General features: G+C 41.4%; 1 protein-coding gene across 1 annotated transcript in view; it reads right to left on the reverse strand.

The window, feature by feature from the left end:
• The window catches only part of vwa2 (von Willebrand factor A domain containing 2), a 51,286-nt gene that overhangs the window by 21,611 nt on the left and 8,242 nt on the right, over window positions 1-21,433 (reverse strand). Inside the window, exons 4-11 of the mRNA XM_078224331.1 lie at window positions 18,270-18,379; window positions 15,634-15,828; window positions 13,433-13,566; window positions 10,895-11,027; window positions 8,694-8,749; window positions 7,626-7,733; window positions 4,722-5,300; window positions 1,428-1,979 (exon numbers count right to left, since the gene is read on the reverse strand). Of these exons, the coding sequence (XP_078080457.1) occupies window positions 1,428-1,979; window positions 4,722-5,300; window positions 7,626-7,733; window positions 8,694-8,749; window positions 10,895-11,027; window positions 13,433-13,566; window positions 15,634-15,828; window positions 18,270-18,379 (1,867 nt within the window). The remainder of the gene's footprint in view (window positions 1-1,427; window positions 1,980-4,721; window positions 5,301-7,625; window positions 7,734-8,693; window positions 8,750-10,894; window positions 11,028-13,432; window positions 13,567-15,633; window positions 15,829-18,269; window positions 18,380-21,433) is intronic.

Consider the following 21,433-nt stretch of genomic DNA (forward strand, 5'->3'; position numbering starts at 1 on the left):
AATCAACCTAACATGCACATCTTTGGAATTTAGGAGGAAACCAGAGCACCTTGAGAAAACCCACACAAGACTTCAAGAAACTACAAAAGATTGTGAATGTAGCCCAATCCATCACGCAAACCAATCTCCCATCCATCGACTCGGTCTACACTTCCTGCTGCCTCGGCAAAGCAGCCAGCATAATTAAGGACCCCACACACCCCAGACATTCTCTCTTCCACCTTCTTCCGTCGGGAAAAAGATACAAAAGTCTAGGTCACATACCAACCGACTCAAGAACAGCTTCTTCCCTGCTGCCATCAGACTTTTGAATGGACCTACCTCGCATTAAGTTGATCTTTCTCTACACCCTAGCTATGACTGTAACACTACATTTTGCACTCTCTCCTTTCCTTCTCTATGAATGGTATGCTTTGTCTGTATAGGACGCAAGAAACAATACTTTTCACTGTATACTAATACATGTGACAATAATAAATCAAATCAAATCAATTACAGCTGTGAGAAAGGATGATATACTAAATGGATCAACAAATGAAGCTTTATGGGTTGAGCTTAGGAATAATAAAGGGGCAGTCACACTATTAGGAATATACTACCGACCATCAAATAGTGAGAGGGAGATAGAAGAAATCTGTAGACAAATTTCTGCCTGTAGCAATAAGAGGGCAATAATCGTAGGAGACTTTAACTATCCCAATATCAACTGGGTTTCAAACAATATAAGGGGCATTGAGGGTAAACAATTCATGTACTGTGTCCAGGAATTTGTTTTAAAAACAATCCATGACAAGCCCAATGAGAAGAAATGCAATTCTGGATTTAGTCTTGGGAAATGAAGATGGGAAGTGGGCGGGGTGACAGTGGGCAACCATATCAGGGGTAGTGGACAGAATTTAGTATTATTATGGAAAAGGACAGAGATAAATCAGAAGTAAAAGTTTTAAACTGGGGGAAGGCAAATTTTACAAAACTGAGAAGTGATCTGGTTGAGGTGGACTGGACAAGACTGCGAAAGGATAAATCTGTGGTAAACAGTGGGAAGCACCATTAAGTGAGATCCTTCGGGTACAAAGCAGACAGCCTCCTCCAAAAGTCAGGAAAAAGATTCAGAAGTCTGAGGTCACATACAGGCCAACTCAAGAACAACTTCTTCTCTGCTGCCATCAGACTTTTGAATGGACTTACCTTACATTAAGTTGATCTTTCTCGACACCCTAGCTATGACTGTGACACTATATTTTGCACACTCTGCTTTCCTTCCCGATAAACGGTAAACTTTGTCTGTACAGTGCGCAAGAAACAACACTTTTCATTGTATACTAATACATGTGACAATAATAAATCAAATCAAATTTAGTTTGATGTGTGAAGGAATGGTCAGAAAATACATCCCAAACACTTTCAAAAAGATTCGTGCAACTTACCTTCACACAATTTGTTCACGACGCTACCTTCAAAATATTTCAAATCTTCATAGGATGGCACCATTATCATGTAGCTCGAGGAACCAGCGATCCTTAGCAATGATTCTTTCTGTGCATCACCGATTCCTACAGCAAAGACTGTGATGCCATTATTCCTCAGAGTCTGTGCAGGGACGGCTGCATCATCAGTACTCGCCCCATCTGTAAGCACCACAGCCACTTTGTTCACACCAGGTCGCGCTCCTTGTCGGACACTCAAGACGTCATCATAAACGTGAAGGAGAACGTTCCCTGTGGAGGCAGTCCCACCCAAGTAAGGGGCCAGGCTGGTTGCATTCTGGAGATTAGTGCCCGACTCAGAAGCATCGAGACTGAAAATGGTCCTAGATCTGCTGCCGTAAATAACCAGGCCAACTTGGGTGACATCGCGATTAATCTCAAACTGCGTGATGGCACTCTTCACAAAATCTTTCACCTTATCAAAATTGACCTTTCCAACTCCAGCAGATGCATCCAAAGCAAAGACCAGATCCAGAGGCTGGGACAAGCATCCTGCAGAGAGACAAATAAACAGGATTAGAAATTCCCACTGAAATGGTTTCCATTGACCTCCCCAAAAGGAAACAAGAAACAAGGTGAAGTGAAAAGCATTGGAGAGAATTGGGCAATTTGTTTCCACCTGTATATATTTGGACAACAAGTACTTTGTTGTGCCATATGGCAGCATGTGGCATAGTGGTGAGCATTGCTGCCTCACAGAGCCAAGGACCCGGGTTCAATACCGGCCTCGGGTCACTGTCTGTGTGGAGTTTGCACGTTCTCCCCGTGTCTGTGTGGATTTCCTCCAGGTGCTCCGGTTTTCTCCCACACTCCAAAGATGTGCGGGTTAGGTTAATCAGCCATGCTAAATTGACCCTAGTGTCGGGGGCTTAGCAGGGTAAGTATGTGGAAATATGGCTACAGGTTCTGGGTGAGATTGTGGTCGGTGCAAACTTGATGGGCCGAATGGTCTCCTTTTGCACTGTAGGGATTCTATGATTGGGGCAGCACAGTTGCACAGTAGTTAGCACTGTTGCCTCACAGCACCAGAGACCTGGGTTTGATTCCAGTCTTGGGTGACTGTGCGGAGCCTGCACATTCTCCCCATGTGTGTGTGGGTTTCCTCCAGGTGCTCTGGTTTCCTCCCACAGTCCAAAGATATGTAGGTTGGGTGGATTAGCCATGGTAAATGCACAGGGTTGCAGGGATTGAGCAAGTGGGTGGGACTGGGTCAGATGCTCTTTGAAGAGTTGGTGCTGATTTGATGGGCCAAATGGCCTCCTTCTGCACTGCAAGGATTCCATGGATTCTAACAACTCACATTTGTACAAGATTCTAAATGCAGAAGTGTCCCACAGCATTTTCCAATTAAGCAGAAGGAAAACAACATCAAGTTAGAAACAGGTTGGTAAGGTGGATAATAAAGGTAACATGAAGAAGGAGGATAGAACAATCTACACCAAGCAGATGCCAAGGAGGATTTGGGATAAATATTACAGTTAAGCACGATATTGTTTCTGGCCAAAAGATAAGCTGTAGGATTCAGGCAGCAAGTAATGGGAGAGATGAGAGGTGATTTGTACAAGGGCATTGGAGAGAAAAAGTCTTGGTGATGAATTGGCAATTGGCAATGGTAGAAGGCTCAAGAGTGAGTTGAAGGGTAACTTCTCAACACAGCCCACTCTTAAAATAGATTGGTTCTTTCTTTAGGACTTCTGTAACGCTTTACTGTCCTGTTTGGAATTTGTAAGAACTGTGAAGTGCATTCCTGTCATTTTCCAATAATGTGGGTGTCACAAAGCGTTATGTGTTTTGTCTGACAGAAAGCATATTTTGTCTGATAAAGACAAGGTGCTGAGATACCAATCGAAAAGCATTGCATTAAGCAGGGTGTGTGAGTGTGTGTGTATATGTGTGTGTGTGTGTGTGTGTGTGGGGGGGGGGGGGGGGCGGGGGGGGGTTAGTCCCTAACTTTTTTATGCGAGTTGTAATATTCAAAGTCTTCAGTTGTTACCATCAACAAGGGGTTGTGTATACTACTTAATGTGAAATTGAAAACAGTTAAAGTGATATAATTGGTATTTTTATCTCTCTTGTTAGGTTCACCGCACCATGCATTATTTCCTGGCTGATAGGATTGGCAGAAGCTGTACTCCTTGGATTCCACCAGTAAAATTGTGAAGATACACAATGGGTCTTCTTCCCAGCCTCCAGACAAACACTTCGGGCCCGATTTTATCATCTAGTTGCACACGTTTTCAGGTGCGAAAACTTGGTAAAGTCAGGCGTGAGGCAAGCAGCATGATCTGCGCCCGCCTCCGCACCCGTTCCCCCTTTACAAGGTCCGAAAATGGGCGCTATCAGGACCGCTGCCGAAACAAGCACGACGGCCAATTAAATGCATTTGCATGCATTTAAATTGACTTAATGGGCTGCACACCCAATCTTACCGGCACTTTCCCCTTTACCACCACGTTTGCCCATCCAGAATTGGCGCAAAACAGAAATGCTCCACAAAAGTCCATTTCAGGCGCTCCAGTTAGTGAGGAGGCAAGTGCCGATTGGCACTTCAGATCGGTGGGGAAGAGGGAGAAGAGGGGGGGGATGAGCTGCCATCCTGCCTGAGATCAGTGAAGGGGAAGCGGGGCGGGGGGGGGGGGGGGGGGAGAGATCCGCAGCTACACTGTCTGAGATCAGTGGGAAGGAAGGGGGGAGAGGCCCACAATCGATTTGGGTGGTGGAGGGAGTGGGAAGGATAAGAGGGTCAGTAATGTTGGGGGGTGGGGCAATGTCTGTGGGGGTCAGGGGAAGGTATTATCCAGCCTGGGAGTGATGTGGCAAGGGAGCCACATTGTCATTTTTCTGTGCATGTGCAGTTGGAGGCGTCGATCAGAGCTGCAGGGTTTCGGGCGTGTTAAGCCCTACCCACAGGCTTGTGCAGCGCGATTCGGAATCACTGATATTTTTGCAGGCAGAGTGCATATGGGGGCGCCTGAGAACGGGTCTAAAAGTCGGATCTGAAACACTCTCAGTTTCAAGTCTACCCAGCACTTAGAATCAAAATGGTAAAATAGGGCCCTTTATCTCCATATCGAATTCCCACCAAACAACTTAGATGAGCTCGTTATGTTCCCACATATGGGAGCAAGTTTTCATATACTTAGTTCATGGTACAACATATCTGCACACTCATGTTTGATCTTACTGTTCTGCTATCAGACCAAATGAAGGACAAATTTAGGAAAGTGTACATGCCTTGATTATCAATACTGCAGATTTTAGTTCTGAGTTCAGGAATCTTATTCAAGAGGCTCTGGGGATTTGAGTATGTGACAGTACGCTGTGGATTTCCTGTAATTCCATCCAGTTCGGACTGAAGACTCTGACTGCCAATGGCAAGAAGGAAGATCTCCCGCTCTCTGGCATACTTGGCTGATTCAGCAACTGAATCTTCTGCTTTTGAGTCAGTTAGCAGAACTAAAACACGGGGATGCTCTTTCTGAGCACCTGCAGGTGTCGAGTGAGTTTTAAATCCAAACTGGGTAAGGTAATGCAGAGCTTTTCCAGTCTTTGTGCTGCCTCCTTTAAAGCGCACAGAGTCGATCTTTTTAACAACGTCCACTACATCCCTGTGTTGTCCCATCGGTAGCTCCATCTGGACACCATCGCTGAATTGTGCCACTCCAACGTTGACTTGACTACCTTCAGTCAGCACAACCTGGAGAAATCTTTTCACGAATGCTCTGTAACGAAGAAATCCTTCAAGGGTCATCTTGGAGGAACCGTCAATTAGCAGCAAAAGATCCACACTGCAGTCAAGGCCTTGCTGTGGAGCTGTTAAATTAAAAAAAAATCAAAATATATTTACTGGAAGTACAACGTGTGAAAAAGCTTTAATGCATTCTATGAATATCTTTGATATTTTCTGTACATTCAGAAAGGCCATTTATCACTCTTGTGAAGGTATGATTGATACCATGCACAGATGCAGGGTGCTCACAATAGGCTGGGGAAATAGGACTCACTGGATTGACCTACAGAGAGTCAGCATAGACTTGATGGACTAAATGGCCTTCCTCTGTGCCATAATGACTCTATGAACTGTCCATCATCAAATAACCATCATTGTCAGCAGTACTCCGGAATAACCAAAATAGAATATTGTATTAGATATCGTTCCTATAATATTAAAGCACAATTGTTACAACAGTGCATGTGTGTCCAATTTATTTTCCAGACCCTGTTGAGGTGAATCTTTATTTTGGTCCTTTTAAAACTGGATTTCCAAACATTTACTTTGCAATAGTTAGATTGTGAAAGCGTCCATTCAGACTCCCACCTTCAATTTGTGGACACGAGTGTCACATTATTAACCGTCTTCACATTCGTGCAGTCTCACTTTGCAATATTTAGCCCAGAACATAATGCAGAATTTGAGAACAGGAATCAATATTTTTATAGTTAAAAAGATCAGTAAATAAAAGATTTATGGCTGAGTAGGCAAAACATAAGAGGCTTGTTGTTTAAAAATTCCTTCTTTCAAAGAGTGATTGTTTTCTCGGCACTCCTGTGACTATGTTAAAATAATGGCATCAGACCACAAATTGATAAGCATTCAGCTGCCAGACATACAGGCAGAGTACAGTGAGATACCAATTGATAAACAGATAAGACATGCAGGCACTGGTTAACAGATGCACTTAGTAAGTCAGCATTCTTACATCAGTAAATACACATGATAAAACATTGAGCTTGTTTGCTAAGAAATGTTGTGCTTGGATAAAGATCACACCCAGCATAGGATTTCTCTAAACCATATGGAAAACCAATTGGTCTAGTGGAACTCAATAGTATATGGCCTGTTACTAAACTGATAATACACTAGGGGTAGTTTCCTACCATTATCCTTTGGAAATAATGGAAATTCAGGCATGAACAAGGCACCATTCATTTAAATGGAAATTAAAAAATAACCTCTTGTGCGCATTTCCTACTAATATCACATCAGCCCGCCCTATTGTACTCATATGGTGATAATCTAAAAACCAGGAACACTTTGCATTAACTATAGCTGCTGATGACTTGATTTAAAGTGGGGTACCAGTAATGGCAATGTGTTGCAATTGCTCCTAATGGAAGCATCATCTGAAGTTTGATTTTTAGATAGCAATTTCCTGCATTTCATGTTACATCTGCAATTGCTTTTCTTACCCATAAATAACAGACAAATAGTGATTGCCAGGATTATAGCAGCAATAAAGCCTTCACAAGATGGGCACTATTTCCTGATCTGTGAGGGCAGGCACCTATCCTCCTTTTACAGTGGTGTCAGTGCTGCTCTTGAGCAAGTTGCTAGGACTAGGTATGACCACATGCTGTAGTCATCCATCCAGCCATTCTCATGATCTCCTTGCAGAAAATATCTGGTAACCACAGTGATATTTATCTCCACTGCCTAGGCAGTAAACTTGTGAAGCAAAGTGCCCACTCACTGAAATCCACTCAATTTTCACCCCACTGAAATCATTTCAAATGTAAACACACTAGCCGCTGTACAGTTTCCAACATGGCATGCAACTTCACAAGAATGTTTGAATACTGATATTTTTTAATGAAATTGAACTGTTCCATTTGCATCCATGTAAAATGGTTATTCAAATGCACTCTGATACTAAAACACAGTCAAGGTTCACAACCTAGTAGCGTCACCATTGCTGCCAAAATCCTGGGTATGACATGTTAAAGATGAACAACAAATATATCATAATTTCAATCATGATTTGAAACTCCAATAATATTTCAGACATCTGAAATTCGGCAAGGATTTAATTGACGAATACAAGTCCAGTAGTTCCGATGTGTTATTCTTAATCAATCAGCCCTGGTAATTATCTCTTGTTCAAAGTACAATCGTCCCGACAGTAAAGTGGATAAGCAGCGAGCGGCACTCTGGTGGCCGTTCGACAATGATAAATCAATTGAGAGGCTACATAGAACGGATCATTTCAAACAAAACTTGGAGATGCTAGATTTCTAAGCAGCACCGGGCCTCAACGTTGTAGAATGAAGCATAATTTAAGAAACAGAAAGAGAGTCAGCATGGAAATATCTATACACGCATTTAATGAAAAATTCAAAGTAAATGTCAAGACAATTTACCACAAGTAAAATCTCCTCCAAATGCTGTGGGACAAACACAGTGATATTTTTCAAAATCTTCGGAGATGCACGTGCCTCCATACTGACATGGCTGTGAGTCACAGGGATCTATTAAGATGAACATCATTAAGACTGTCACTGTTATTATGCATTATTAACATTAAAATAATTTTTTTGAAAAGAAAGCAAAATAAATAGTTGGTAAATATCCATAACTAATTGTACAAGCAGACTAGAAATAAAAGGTATCATAACACGTATCAATTATGTAAAACAAAAAGTGATGCGTGTGCACTTCTTGTCAGTCACATCATACCTTGTATCGCACTTAATTAAAGGCTTTTTTTGAAATTAATTGACTCATGTTTCTTGGAACAATCATTCAAACAAAAGCTGCTCACCAACTGTACAGAAAAATGCTCGCACCAATTAAAAATGCATCAGCACGTGTCAGAATATTTGCACTTTAAACATATTCCGAGCTATCTTAGTGAAAGCAAATTAGACATATTGTCCTGATTCGATCCTGCTGCCTGAAGACCAATTGATTGACCTTACAAAGTACAGTTAACTTTGATTGACTTGATCCTCTTCTCTGCTTAAAAGCAATTAGTCTTTGAAGATTTAAATAGTTGCAGATGCAATGCAGAGGTAGAATAATACATTGTATATTACATGGTATCCTTATAAAATAGTAAGTCACTCAATATACCACGTGTAATGCCTACACGTCTGCTAACTCCAATTTAAGAAACACAGATTTTTTTGGGGCCCCTTTTCAAATTTTATTTTAAGACTGTGCTCATTTACACGAACGAAATCTCATGGCTTTAAAAGGCCAGAGAAATTACACAGAGATGCTCCTTAAGATAGAATAATGATCCTGTCTGTCCTTCTCAAACAGTTGACTCTCAGCAATGCTATAGCAATTTATAAAACATCTTTCCACAATTGTCTGTCATTATCACATTTATATTAATTCAAAGGAAAACTATTTCAACTTAAACAAGAAAATTGACCAAATGACCAGGTTAATGCACGGGGAGCGTTTATTTCCATAATACATACCTGGACAGGTTGTTCTGTAGCATCGAGCAAGATGTGTCTTATAAATGCGCTTCCAACTGAAAAGAAATAACATTTATGTGAGCAATTATTAAGTTATTTTTACACACAGAATGTAATGTACAATATTATGGAATATTGCCTGAAGTTTGCTATCTCTTTACATTACAGCGTCACCTCCAATGCAGTCTAACTTAATTCCTTTACCTTTACCAAATCCATTTATATTTTGGGGGCACGATCTTACCGGCCGTTCACTCCACACTCCCGCTGCAGTGAAGTCGGAGAATTTGGCACTCAGCCAAATCTCCATTAATTGCAACGGGATGGGAAAATCCTGCCAGCATGAACGGTGGTAACATTTTGGCCTGGATTTTTCAACAAAAAACATTTACTACTGTGTTATTCAGTAATGGGAGAATGCAATGTTATCCTGATGTATGAATTAAAATTGACCAAATGGTCTTCCTCCTCCATAAATATCTAAAGTTTAAAGTTTATTTATTAGTGTCATAAGTAGGCTTACATTAACACTGCAATGAAGTTATTGTGAATATTCCCTAGTCGCCACACTCCTGCGCCTGTTTGGGTACACTGAGGGAAAATTTAGCATGGCCAATGCACCTAACCAGCATGTCTTTTGGACTGTGGGAGGAAACCGGAGCACCCAGAGGAGACCCACGCAGACAAGGGGAGAATGTGCAAACTCCACAGAGATAGTGACCCAAGCCGGGAATCGAACCTGGGTCCCTGGAGCTGTGAGGCAGCAGTGCTAACCACCGTGCCACGGTGCCCATTTAAATATGGAAATCCAGAAATTGTTGTCAATGATTTTATGCTTCTCGATCAGACACATTGTGAAGACCCACAGTTAGAAATCACTGAACTGACCTGACTTGTCCTTTTACAGCACTAGTCTAGCTGTGAAACCTTTAGAAAAAGGTAATACTTTATTGAAGGAGGTGTAAATGGGTTTTTGACCCTTTGTTCCAAGTTCATCAGGACTGTTCAACTGCCTCACAAGCCCTGAAACTAACTTTATATTTGTGGAATGTCAAATTTCCCCATTATGTTAAAGGAATTAGATATTTTTTTAAAACAATTACTTTTTGAAAAGACTTATGGTATTTTATCTTTGACCATAACCCCATATGGATGTCCCAATCCTTATTTTACTTCCTGCAAAATGATATTAAAAACTGAAGAATTAGTCAGTGCTTTTAATTTCCTGGATTGGTCTCTGTGAGAATGCTTCAATGTGACAGCAGTTTCCCCTTCTTGATGATATACTGATGCTGGATGCCTGAAGATCCCTTTGACTTGGGGCTAGAATCAGACTAACATTGGGAAAGGGGAAATCCATACCACAGACTTGCTAAATCTTTGTGGATATCTTTCTTCGAGGCAAGGGCAATCATTTCACTTCTTTGTGAAAGTTTTTGTCAAATCATCAAACAGAACTTGCCTCTAAGAAGTTATGATTGTCCCACAATGCTCTAATTATTCAGTAATTTAATCTTGAATTACAGATTCTAAGAGCTTGTGGCACAGTGGCTAGCACTGGTGCCTCACAGTGCCAGGGATCCGGGTCTGATTCCCGTTCTCCCCAGTGTCTGAGTGGGTTTCCTGCGGGTGCTCCGGTTTCCTCCCACAGTCCAAAAGGCGTGCTGGTTAGGTGCGTTGACCATACTAAATTCTCTCTCAGTGTACCCGAATAGGTGTCGGAGTGTGGCGACTAGGGGATTTTCACAGTAAATTCATTGCAGTGTTAAGTCTCCTTGTGACACTAATAAATAAACTTTAAAAACTTTAAACTAAACTTCAAACGACTTAGACCAGCAGCAATAGCTACCCAATTTATTCTGCTGTCCCTTCTTACTTTATTGTCTACCCTTCAGGTCCTGCCACCACTTGCCCATCTGAGGAGGATTGTAAATGGGAGCCTCTTTACTTCCTCTCTCTTTGTCCAACTATTTAGGGTGCCTGCCATAAAGACCTGTGACTTATCCATCTCAACTTCTGCTAAACAATTTCTTTTCCACAGATTTTTCGAACAAATGCTCCACTCTCCTCTCACACTGCTCAGACTCGACAGGAAAGCAACTGTTGGATCATGTAGTGAACTTAAGGTCAAACTCAGCCTTTAGTAGAGAATATGTTCTTCAGTGCTTTGCTGCTCTAATTTACAGGAAAACATTACTAACCTGTAATAAGGACAGAGTGTTGAGAAAGGCACACCATATCCATTTGATCCCTTCCAACACATGAAGTTTCCTTTAAATTCCTTCACTGTTTCTAGTGACTTCCGTTGACAGACGTGGGATTCAAGTTTACAAGCTGAAAGGAACCACATTGCAATGCTTTAATTGTATTTCTGCAAACATTTGAAGATCAAGTTGCAAATATTTGAAGATTAGCCGTTAATTTATTTTCTCTTGAAAGGAAATGCATACTTTTTAAAATGGGAAACATTCTGCTGAAAACACCCTCAGATTTTCTGAAGCGTACAACTTGCCCAAATTGCATTTATTCAGATATCATGGTTGGTATTGTTAACTGTACATCAGTTATTTTGATTGTGCGCAGGTAGTGGGTATTAATTCGGAATTCAGTTGTGTCCTGATAAGTAGAGTCAGACTAAAAGTGCAGTTATTGTGTATGCTTATAATGTGTAACCATAAATAAATATACAAGTGTGTAACGATTGATTCCAATTCAATTCTTCACCACCTGGCTTTCCAGAATAGAGGTCATTTTTCCAAATAGCAATAGGAATTCAAGGGTGATTTAGAATTGAATTTGAAAAGTAATTCATTGGAAGTGAGCACCTAACGTTAGTCTGAAGATGACAGGCAAGTTTAAAATACATGCAGACAGATCCTCACTTGTGGTGCTTAATGGATGGGCAATGGATGAAGTGGTCACATTGGCTGTCCAATGGCACTGGGGAGAGACTGGAACCATTTTCATGGTTCATTTTGTTCAGTGAGGTACAAGTGCTCAATGGAGAATGGGAATTTCAACAGCTGCTCAGCTAAGTCAATCATCAAGTTAAAGGGCTTGGATAGGAGACAATTCTCGAGACAAGCAGCTGATGGCCAGCAATGGGAAGATTTTCATATGGCTGGAATTGTATTTAGATACCTGCTAGCCCCACAAAAGACAGTGACAAGAATTTGTTTGCCCATTTTCAGAGCTCTCCCACTATTACCTGAAAATTGCACCCAGGTTCTATAGAAAGTGGAGAACCCCAAATTAAATAAGCCCTGATGCTGGCACAAAAAATAGCTGCCCATATTAATATTAGCACATTTGGCACTAAATATAGCCTGTGTTCTGAAGAGAAGGAAGTATAAAGTTTATTTATTAGTGTCATAAGGCGGCTTGCATTCACACTGCAATGAAGTTACTGTGAAAATCCCCTCGTCACCACACTCTGGTATCTGTTCTGGTACACTGAGGGATAATTTAGCATGACCAATACATCTAACTAGCATGTCTTTCGGACTATGGGAAGAAACCGGAGCACCTGGAGGAAACCCACGCAGACATGTGGAGAACACGCAGGGAGTCACCTAAGCCGGGAATCGAACCATGGTCCCTGGTGCTGTGAGGTAGCAGTGCTAACCACTATGTCAACTTTACGTAAAATGCAACAAAATACATCCATGGGGTGATATATATCTTGTGGTTGGGGGGGGGGGGGGGGGGGGGGGGGAAGCTCAGCAGTCAGCTGACCCTTGTGCAAGTCTAGACCTTAAGTTTGTTTTGATGGTTAGTTTCTCTCTTGCTGGAGATGGTCATTGATTGGCACATGAGTAAAATTCACACCACAGAAGGTCCTTCTGGAACTCCCTCCCTAACAGCACTAAGCGTGTTCATACAAAACATGGACTTCAACAGTTCAAGACGACAGATCACCACCATCTTCTCAAGGCCAATTAGGGATGGGCAATAAATGGTGGCCTAGCCAGCCACATCCACATCTCATGAACAAATAAAAAAAACTCAAGGCCCAGTCGAAAAGTTAGACTTGCAAAAACGTCTGCTTACCCGAATCCTCACTCACCCCCCATTTTTTAGTGTCAATGGGCCAACAGGCAAATGTAAATCGCCCCATATATTTATTTTAACATTGCATTCCTCTTAAAGTTGACACACTTTCTTGTCTTATGGTACACTTCAGGGCACAGGCTATATTATTGCTGAAAAGAGCAAAGCTTTTCATCTTACACTCATCAGGACAAATGCAGAAATGCCAAATTTCAAATTATCACAACAATATATACTCTTGTAGAAAACGGTGCTGATGGGTTGGCAAGTTGACTCAGATTGGCTGAGACATTGCCAAGGATTTTGAAAAGGCTTTGAATTACCCAGAAGCAGGGGGAGCCTGTAGCTACGTGCAGTGAGGATCTTGTACTGTTAAAACTGTTGTTCTCCAGAGCTCCACCATTGTACATAATATGAAAGGATTATTAAAACCTTTGAAGATGGAGGGAATTCTAACTGAGAAAGCAGTGGGCACTAATTTTGCTTTCACTATCCATCTTTAAAATTAACTACTGGTTTTCAACGTGACAGTTAATAAATGACAACGTGGGGATAAAGATTTAATTTGAACATGCAGTGCTTGAACAATATCCTCAAGTCATCAGAGCAATAGCACACCAGATTGCAGGTCAAGCCTATCCATTGATTGCAACATCAATAGATAAAAGACTTTACGTTAAAGCAGTTACCTGGAGGAACAGCAGAGCAGACGTCAGAGCTGGTCAGTGTGCTGTAGAGGCCATTGACTGCATCATCAAAGTGCTCTGCGAACAGGACATGGCTCTCCGTGGGTTCACTGGCCAGTGTGTACAACTCTTCCCATCTGCCCGAAAGTCAAAGAGTTAGAGCACAATACAAACAGACACCACCGCGGATTGCAGATGGTGTAATATTCATTGGCTACAAGGTAACAAAGTCTACCATGTCTAATTTCAACAACACATCTACATTTTGCTAGGTTATTTGACAGGTAAATCCACTTTCAAACAAAATAGTGGGGAAAAGCAATGCCATTATTTGGAAAAGAAACTTAAACTCGCAGTACCCCATTCCCAGTTCATTTGGTTAATCAAGTTACTGAAACCAGTCATCAATAACATGTGTTTTATACAAATGCATTAACATAAATACAATAGTTGGCATTATTGGTGGCATGGTGGCACAGTGGTTAGCACTGCTGCCTGACAGCACCAGGAACCTGGGTTCAATTCCGGCCTCGGGTCACTGTCTGAGTGGAGTTTTCACGTTCTTCCCGTGTCTGCGTGGGTTTCCTCTGGATGCTCCAATTTCCTCCCACACTCCAAAGGTGTGCGGGTTAGGTTGATTGGCCATGGTAAATTGAACTAGTGTCAGGGGGATTAACAGGGTAAATATGTGGGGTTACGGGAATAGGGCCTGGGTGGGATTGTGGTCGGTGGGGACTCGATGGGCCGAGTGGCCTCTTTCTGCACTGTAGGGATTCTGTGATTATCTGCATATCCTTACACTGACCAAAATATTTCCAAATGAGCTGAAAAGTCTACTTGCCCCATGAGGCACAAAGATAAAAAGCACTCAACAGGAAACCATCCATGGGTCGAAATCTTCCATTCTTGTTTGCGGATGGGATTTTCCGGTTTTGCTAAAAAAAATTTTTTAATTCATTCATGGGATGTGGGCGTCACTGGCTGGGCCAGCACTTGTTGCCCATCCCTGAGGACACTTCAGAGTCAACCACATTGCTGTGGATCTGGATTCACATGTAGGCCAGACCAGGTAAGGACGGTAGATTTCCTTCCCTAAAGGACATTACCGAACCAGATGGGTTTTTATGACAATTGACAATGGTTTCATAATCACCATTAGACTTTTAATTCCCGATTTTTATTGAATTCAAATTTCACCAAATGCCATGGTGGGATTTGAACCCGGGTTCCTAGAACACTACCCTGGCTCTCTGGATTACGAGTCCAGCGATGATACCACTACGCCACCACCTTCCGGATGTGAAGGGAATTTTGTCTGGAATGCCAAATTCTCCATTCTCGCTCACAATATTTCCCACCCAGGGATGAGAATGGAGAATCCCAACCATGTTTTAACCACTTAATCACAGAATAATTTCTCCTCTTCAAATAAAAATCCCAGAGAATTAAATCAGAGTTGTAACCAGTGTTACAATGTCACTGATGAAAAGGTGTGTGGATTAGATTGATCGGCAAAGATAAATTGCCCCTTCGTGTCAGGGGGATTAGGAAGGTAAATATGTGAGGTTACAGGGAAAGGACCTGGGTGGGATTGTCGTCGGTACAGGCTCGATGGGCTAAATGGCCTCCTTCTGCACTGCAGATTCTATGATTCTCACTGCTCAATTTACTAGATGGAAAAATTGAGAACCCATATGCAGAATCTGTTACCTCGAGTAGATTGGAAGAATCTCACTGTGAAAGCCTTTTTTTAACCTTCAAAATCAATCCCAAATTCCAACATGACCTCTCGGTCAATGACATTTTAACCTCACATACCCCGAAAGCTAAAGTTTCAATACAGTCACATCTATCAACCCAACTGAGAAACAGTGAGAGAAAGTGTAACATTCCTGCCAGGAATAGTCACTGTGGTGTGTGTTACCTTATCTTCACAAAGTTATATTGCGGGGCAGTTTTGTACATTTAATTTATTTTCAGCCTTCGCACTTTAAAAAAAAAGATAAAGTGAGTTCCAAAATCATTAGAAAATATAAAAGCAACGCTTTCCCTAACTAATGCGTTGTGCTATTATGGGGCTGCCATAACCTTCGGAGCCAAGGTGTGAAATGTGCTGGGAAAATGATGCTCGGTATTAAACAGTAACCCGTTCTGACAGGCCATCATTCATATTACTCCACACGAGACTGAAGGAAGTTCCTTACCTTGGAAACCTGACTCCGACAGCAAATACAGTTACTCCAGTTTCCTTCAGCTGCGTTGCTGCCTGTAGCACATTACCCTGAGATCTGCCATCAGTAAGAATGACAAGAATTCGAGGAACAGATGAGTTCCTTGAACCCGTAAAACCTTTATGAAGAATGTACTTCAAAGCCTGGACTGTCTCTGTACTTCCACCTCTGAGTTAACAAAGCAAACAGGATTACTGAAAGTGGTTAATGATACATGAAATATTAAAAATATTCTTCACATACTCAGTTCTGTATTTATCCACAGGTATAGTGATAATTAGAAAACTGATAGTGTTAATGACAAATAATTTGCTCACTGCGATCACAGTGTAAATCTGTCAGTGCACTGGGAATAAGAATGTCAACGGAAGCTTATCAAGAATTAAATATCCTATTCTACTTCATCAGAAAATATTCCTATCATGTCTAACGTGGACTTTTAAAGATTCCACATATGGCCAAGACATTTCACCTCTCTCTCTGCTTGAAATCAGTCACAAATCTGTTCTCAATTAAATATCAAAAAATAACATTAGCTACAGGTATTAGAATGGATGCAAGCTGTTCTGTACAAGTGCATTGGCTTTATGCCAACTAACTGATGCTAATAACCTTTTGTGCCTCAAAAGGAAGGCACCAGGTTTACTTTGTAACCAAATCTTTAGCAGCTCACTCAGAAGTGCACAAATCCCATTCACACGCTTAACTATGAATTTACTTTTTTTGGGAAAATTTGCACCAATATTTATTCATTTAATCAGAATTTCTACCATGGAATAAAAAATTTCCAATACCTGGTGCTTTTAAAGATAGCTGCAAAGTCATTTAGGCTAATGCCCATTTTCACCCCACAGGAAAATTCCAAGGCCCTAAATTTCCTTGGAACCGGAGGGAAACTCCTGAAGAAGAATTGGAGAGGAGCACAGCCTGGTTTAAGCAAATTCAGGCCAGACAGTGGCTCGCTGCCCAAAATACTTACTAACCACTGTTTCTGTTGGGGTCAGTGATGGTGAACCTCCACCTGCCCTAAACATGGCCCAGGGGTTTAGAGGAGGGATTTCGCACACTGGAATATCCTCCACTCCCACCTCTATCCCATCCAGTCATCTGGGTGGCAGGAAGAACACGGCATACAAATCAGTATAAGTCAGGGAAGAAGTGGAACCCATCTGGGCCTCCAATTCAGGGAATGGCACAATGAGACCGCAAGAATCTGATTAAATTGTTAGATCAATCTTCCGATAACAAAACCGATAAGTGAGAACCCCCATCGAGCACTCCTGCCACCCCAGAAGGTGCCTCAAGATGCACCTGGACTAGCACAGGCATCTGGCAAAGCTATGCTATGGAGCTTAGCCTGACCTGATCCAAGGGACTCCAGTCTGGTCACCAATAGAGGTTAGAGCTACATTCGCTTCTTTCACAGCAGGCCAGGCTGAAGGATTTTGATCTCTGCTAACCTGAGGTGAAGAACTGTATACAGAGGATTGTATGCTCTACCACTCTGTGCCACAATGCATTGGGATTCCAATATACATTGTTAGAGGAGGAGGAGGAGGAATGAAAATGTTTTAATTTCTCTCATCATTATGGGTTAAAGAATGTTTTAAAAGGCATGAAACTGCTGAAGTCAAAGTCAAAACCATCCTATCTCCCAGTGCATGGTACAAAGCACACACACAATGGCTGGGATTGTCTGCCAACCCCCATTAGCCACCCGCCCTCTCCTCCCTCCACGCGTGGCAGATGCAGCAAGCCATTGGCCGCCAGTGAGATCTTGAGGTCGTGCTGAAGTCTACGGGTTTCTACATGGCTCGCCTGCCCCACTTCTCGGACCTACTGCGGGGGGGGGGGAGTTGACGTCAGCAAGACCATAACATCCAACCAACAGGAAGAGTCGGAAAATCCTGTCCAACAACTTGATAAATAAAATGAAACCAAAATATTGAGGATGCTGCCAATTTGAATTCAAATGGACCATGGTGGAAATACTCAGCAGATCAGGCAGCATCCATGGGAAGAGAAAAAACTGTTACTGTTTCAGGTCGATGGCCTTTGTCAGAACCGGAGAAAATTAGAGATGTGACAGGTTTTTAAGCAAGTAGAGTTTTGGAAAAGGGAATATTTCCAGGATTTTCTGTCTTAATAACGAAATAATATGTTTGGGCCTCAAAGATTTTTAAAAATTCATTCGTGGGACATCAATGTTGCTGGCTGGCCAGCATTTATTGTCCATCCCTAGTTGCCCTTGTTCAGAAGGCAGTTGAGAGTCAACCACATTGCTGTGGCTCTGAAGTCACATGTAGACCAGACCGGGTAAGGATGGCAGATTTCCTTCCCAAAAGGACATGAGTGAACCAGATGGGTATTTCCAACAATCAGCAATGGTTTCATGGTCGTCAGTAGACTCTTAATTCCACATTTTTTAAAAATTGAATTTTAATTCCACCATCTGCCGTGGCGGGATTCAAACCGGAATCCCCTGAACATTAGCCGAGTTTCTGCGTTCATAGTCTAGCGATAATACCACTAGGCCATCGCCTCGCCAGGCTATTTGACTGTAGATACTAGTAGCAGTCCTTAAAGATCTATCAAATAATGTAACATACCTAAATGCAATTCTTTTAAGTTGTTCCTTTACTTCTTCCTTTGTCAAGTAGGAATTCAAATAAAATTCAAACTTGGGTATTGAACTGTACTGGAGTACTCCAACTCTGACCTGCAAGGAGAAAACTGTTTACTTCTAAAATCATTTTAGAATTAATGGATTAACCTTTGTACTGGCCCATATCTTTCCACATGAACTGAGCTCCAGTGCGCTAAGGGGCATTGCTTGTGAAAGGCTTAATGATCAGCACTGTTGCTATTGTAAGGGTTCTAATCAAGGCACAAATGATGAATACTGACATGCAGTTGGTGGAACGGGAGTGGACTGTATCTTTCCTAAAGAGACATACAATATGTGGTGTTGGACGCCAAAATATATTTTGCTGAATTACATTGAAAGGGAACCCAATAGAAATGACAAAAGCTCTTGAGGGTCTAAATTACAACCTGAGCATGAAGTTTCTAAGGTGAATGTCTCCCCTTCCAAGGTTTGAGGTCTATAGCTCCAACTCTGGGCAAGCAAAATATAGCTTTGCAAAGTGCACCTACTTCAATCGGCGGCTGTGATAATCTTGCCTGTGTCGATTTATACATGTGAGTTTAAGCAGTGCACCACCAAAATGATGAGGACCTTATAAAGTGTATGACAGTTAATGATGCACTGCTAATGGGTATGCCTTTTCAACAGAAATATTTTGCCCAGAAGGAGTTAAAGTTATTTCCACTTCACCATATTTCAACAGCGGGAGAAATTGGACAAAGGGGAACTTCTGTGCACCAAAATCACAGTATCTCATGCCAGGAGCTGTATCTCATTTAAACTTCCAAAACTTTTCCAGTTGACGCAAGCTAACATTTCACATCAGTGTAACATTCCATGAATAAAAGAAAATGTTTAGTCCAGTGCTGGTTTAAAGCAAAGCTCAGTGACATTTCAAACAACGAAAGTGAAGGCGAATACTTCAGCAGTGATGGATGATGACCTTGTTGACAGCTAAGTCACAGTTATACACACCTATCCAAGCCAGCATGCTATCGTGGCAATGGGCCGTTTGCACATCTAAAGGGTGTTTTATGGTTTGGTTCATAGCTAATTTTCATTATGAGAAGAAAACCAGGTTAAAGAAAAGCGGGGAAGGAGTAAACAGCTAGGAGGAGAGGAAGGCAATAGCTAAGTTGGCAAAGCCTGCTCTTTTTCTTAAACGTGTTCATCCCACTATATTCTTTACAGAGTCCCATACCTCCCTTTAACCTCACAGCAAACCACTCTCTCACGGCATTAGCTTTGAGTTGTTCCTTCACTGTCGATGGGTAAAAACCTCAAACACCCTTCAGCCCTTTCACCACATGGACTATAGCAGTTCAAGGCAGTGGCTCACCACCGCCTTCTCAGGGGCAATTAGGGATGGGCAACAAATGTTGGCCTAGCCAACAACACGTTCCATGAAAGAATAAAAAAAGAGATCCAACTGCTCAAGAGAAATACTGGAAAAATGCAATAGCTCCATCGGGTGTAATCCCTTCATGAATGTATGCTGTCTTAGCTCAAGAAGGTGTATTTTAAGCATGGCTTCTCCACTGAGATTATTTTCCCTTTACTTCTAGGAGATTTGCATACCATTTGTTTTTACTTATACCATCGAAACCATTTTGTTTTAAAATTCAATACAAGGGAACATTCCTTAGACAGTTTAAGAAAATCTTTGGCAACTAATTCCTGGCATAGTCAGAGCCAGTGTAGCTACATCTGTTTTATGTGCATCTTGTTACGCAGTCTTTTTTTAGCATACGAACCATGTTTCCGCTTATTCAACACAACTTTAAATCACTACACCAAATTAATATTACCAGAACAAAACTTTTGGAGTGCTACAAAAATTAGCTTGGAATATTGTAAGCCTGTATTTTTTAATATATATTTAATATATATATATATATATGTCACAAATAATGATGCTCTAAAAACACCTGCTACCCTTCTTCAAAACTTCCAGACTTGATCCTTCCTGTGTAAGCTTCCTAAATGTGGAATTAATCTGTGTGATGTGTGCTACCACTATGCAAGGGTTAGAAGTAAATATGAAGTAGTTCTTAAGGGCTGACATTTTTATTTAACATTATTGTCAGCATGATTTGCGAGTAATATGCAGCACATTTCACGTGTCCTCGATATGTTTCCTGCAATTTATTTCTACCATTAGACCGTGAAGCTGTTCCCTCGTCTGAATTTTCTGCCATTGCATCAATGTTAAAGTGGAACTACAATGAATGTCAGAAGATAGTAACAGATGGTCCTAGATTAATTACAGGCCTGTGTATCCTGACTCCGAACAGCTTCATACTTGGGTTTGCCATAGATAGCTTCTTGAGTTCTACTGTTCTTTCCTTTAAATAGTCTCATTGTCTTACTTTAATGCAAGTCAAACACACTACCCAATATTGATCCCTCAAATCAACATCACTAAATAAGTAGATTATATAGTTATATGCAGGAGCTTGCTGTGTGTAAATTGGCTTCCATGTTTTCTGCTTGACAGTAGTGATTACACTTCAAAAGTATTTCATTGGCTGTAAAACAGTTTGAGAGGTTCTGAGGCTGTGAAAGTCATCGTATAAACGCATGTCTTTCTTTTCATCCTAGATCTTTTGCTACTCAGTTAGGCAACATTAACATCCCCTTGTGATCTGGATTGAATATCTGTGTTTTTCACATGAATGCTTCTGCAATCTCTCTGCAGGTAGACCAAGCAAATATTTGGTGCGACGGTGCTTGATGTGAAACAATAAGCTGCTTTATTTCACTGCTAGAAGGACATACAGGACAACTATTATGACTGGCCTAGTTCAATGCCTACAGCTTGTTTGTGGATGATAATATAAAATAGCAGGCACATTTTAATAACCCACATCAGTGAGTCATTTTGCTGAATTGACCCTCCAACATTTCTAACCTCTCTGCATCATGAAAGCCCTCCCATTACCTGACCTTCTTTCCATCCAGTTTCTCCATGTATCCCTTTTTTTAAATCTCCCTCGTCACACACTGAAAGGAATCAAAACATTTTCCAGTAGAAAGAAAAACAGAATCTAAGTGAGCTGTCAATTTATCGAGGTAAGTTGAAATATGTCACACACATCCTCTTGAAAAGTCTCATACAAAAGCAGA

The sequence above is a fragment of the Mustelus asterias genome, chromosome 11 (genome assembly GCF_964213995.1).
Source record: "Mustelus asterias chromosome 11, sMusAst1.hap1.1, whole genome shotgun sequence".
In the NCBI taxonomy this organism is placed as follows: domain Eukaryota; kingdom Metazoa; phylum Chordata; class Chondrichthyes; order Carcharhiniformes; family Triakidae; genus Mustelus; species Mustelus asterias.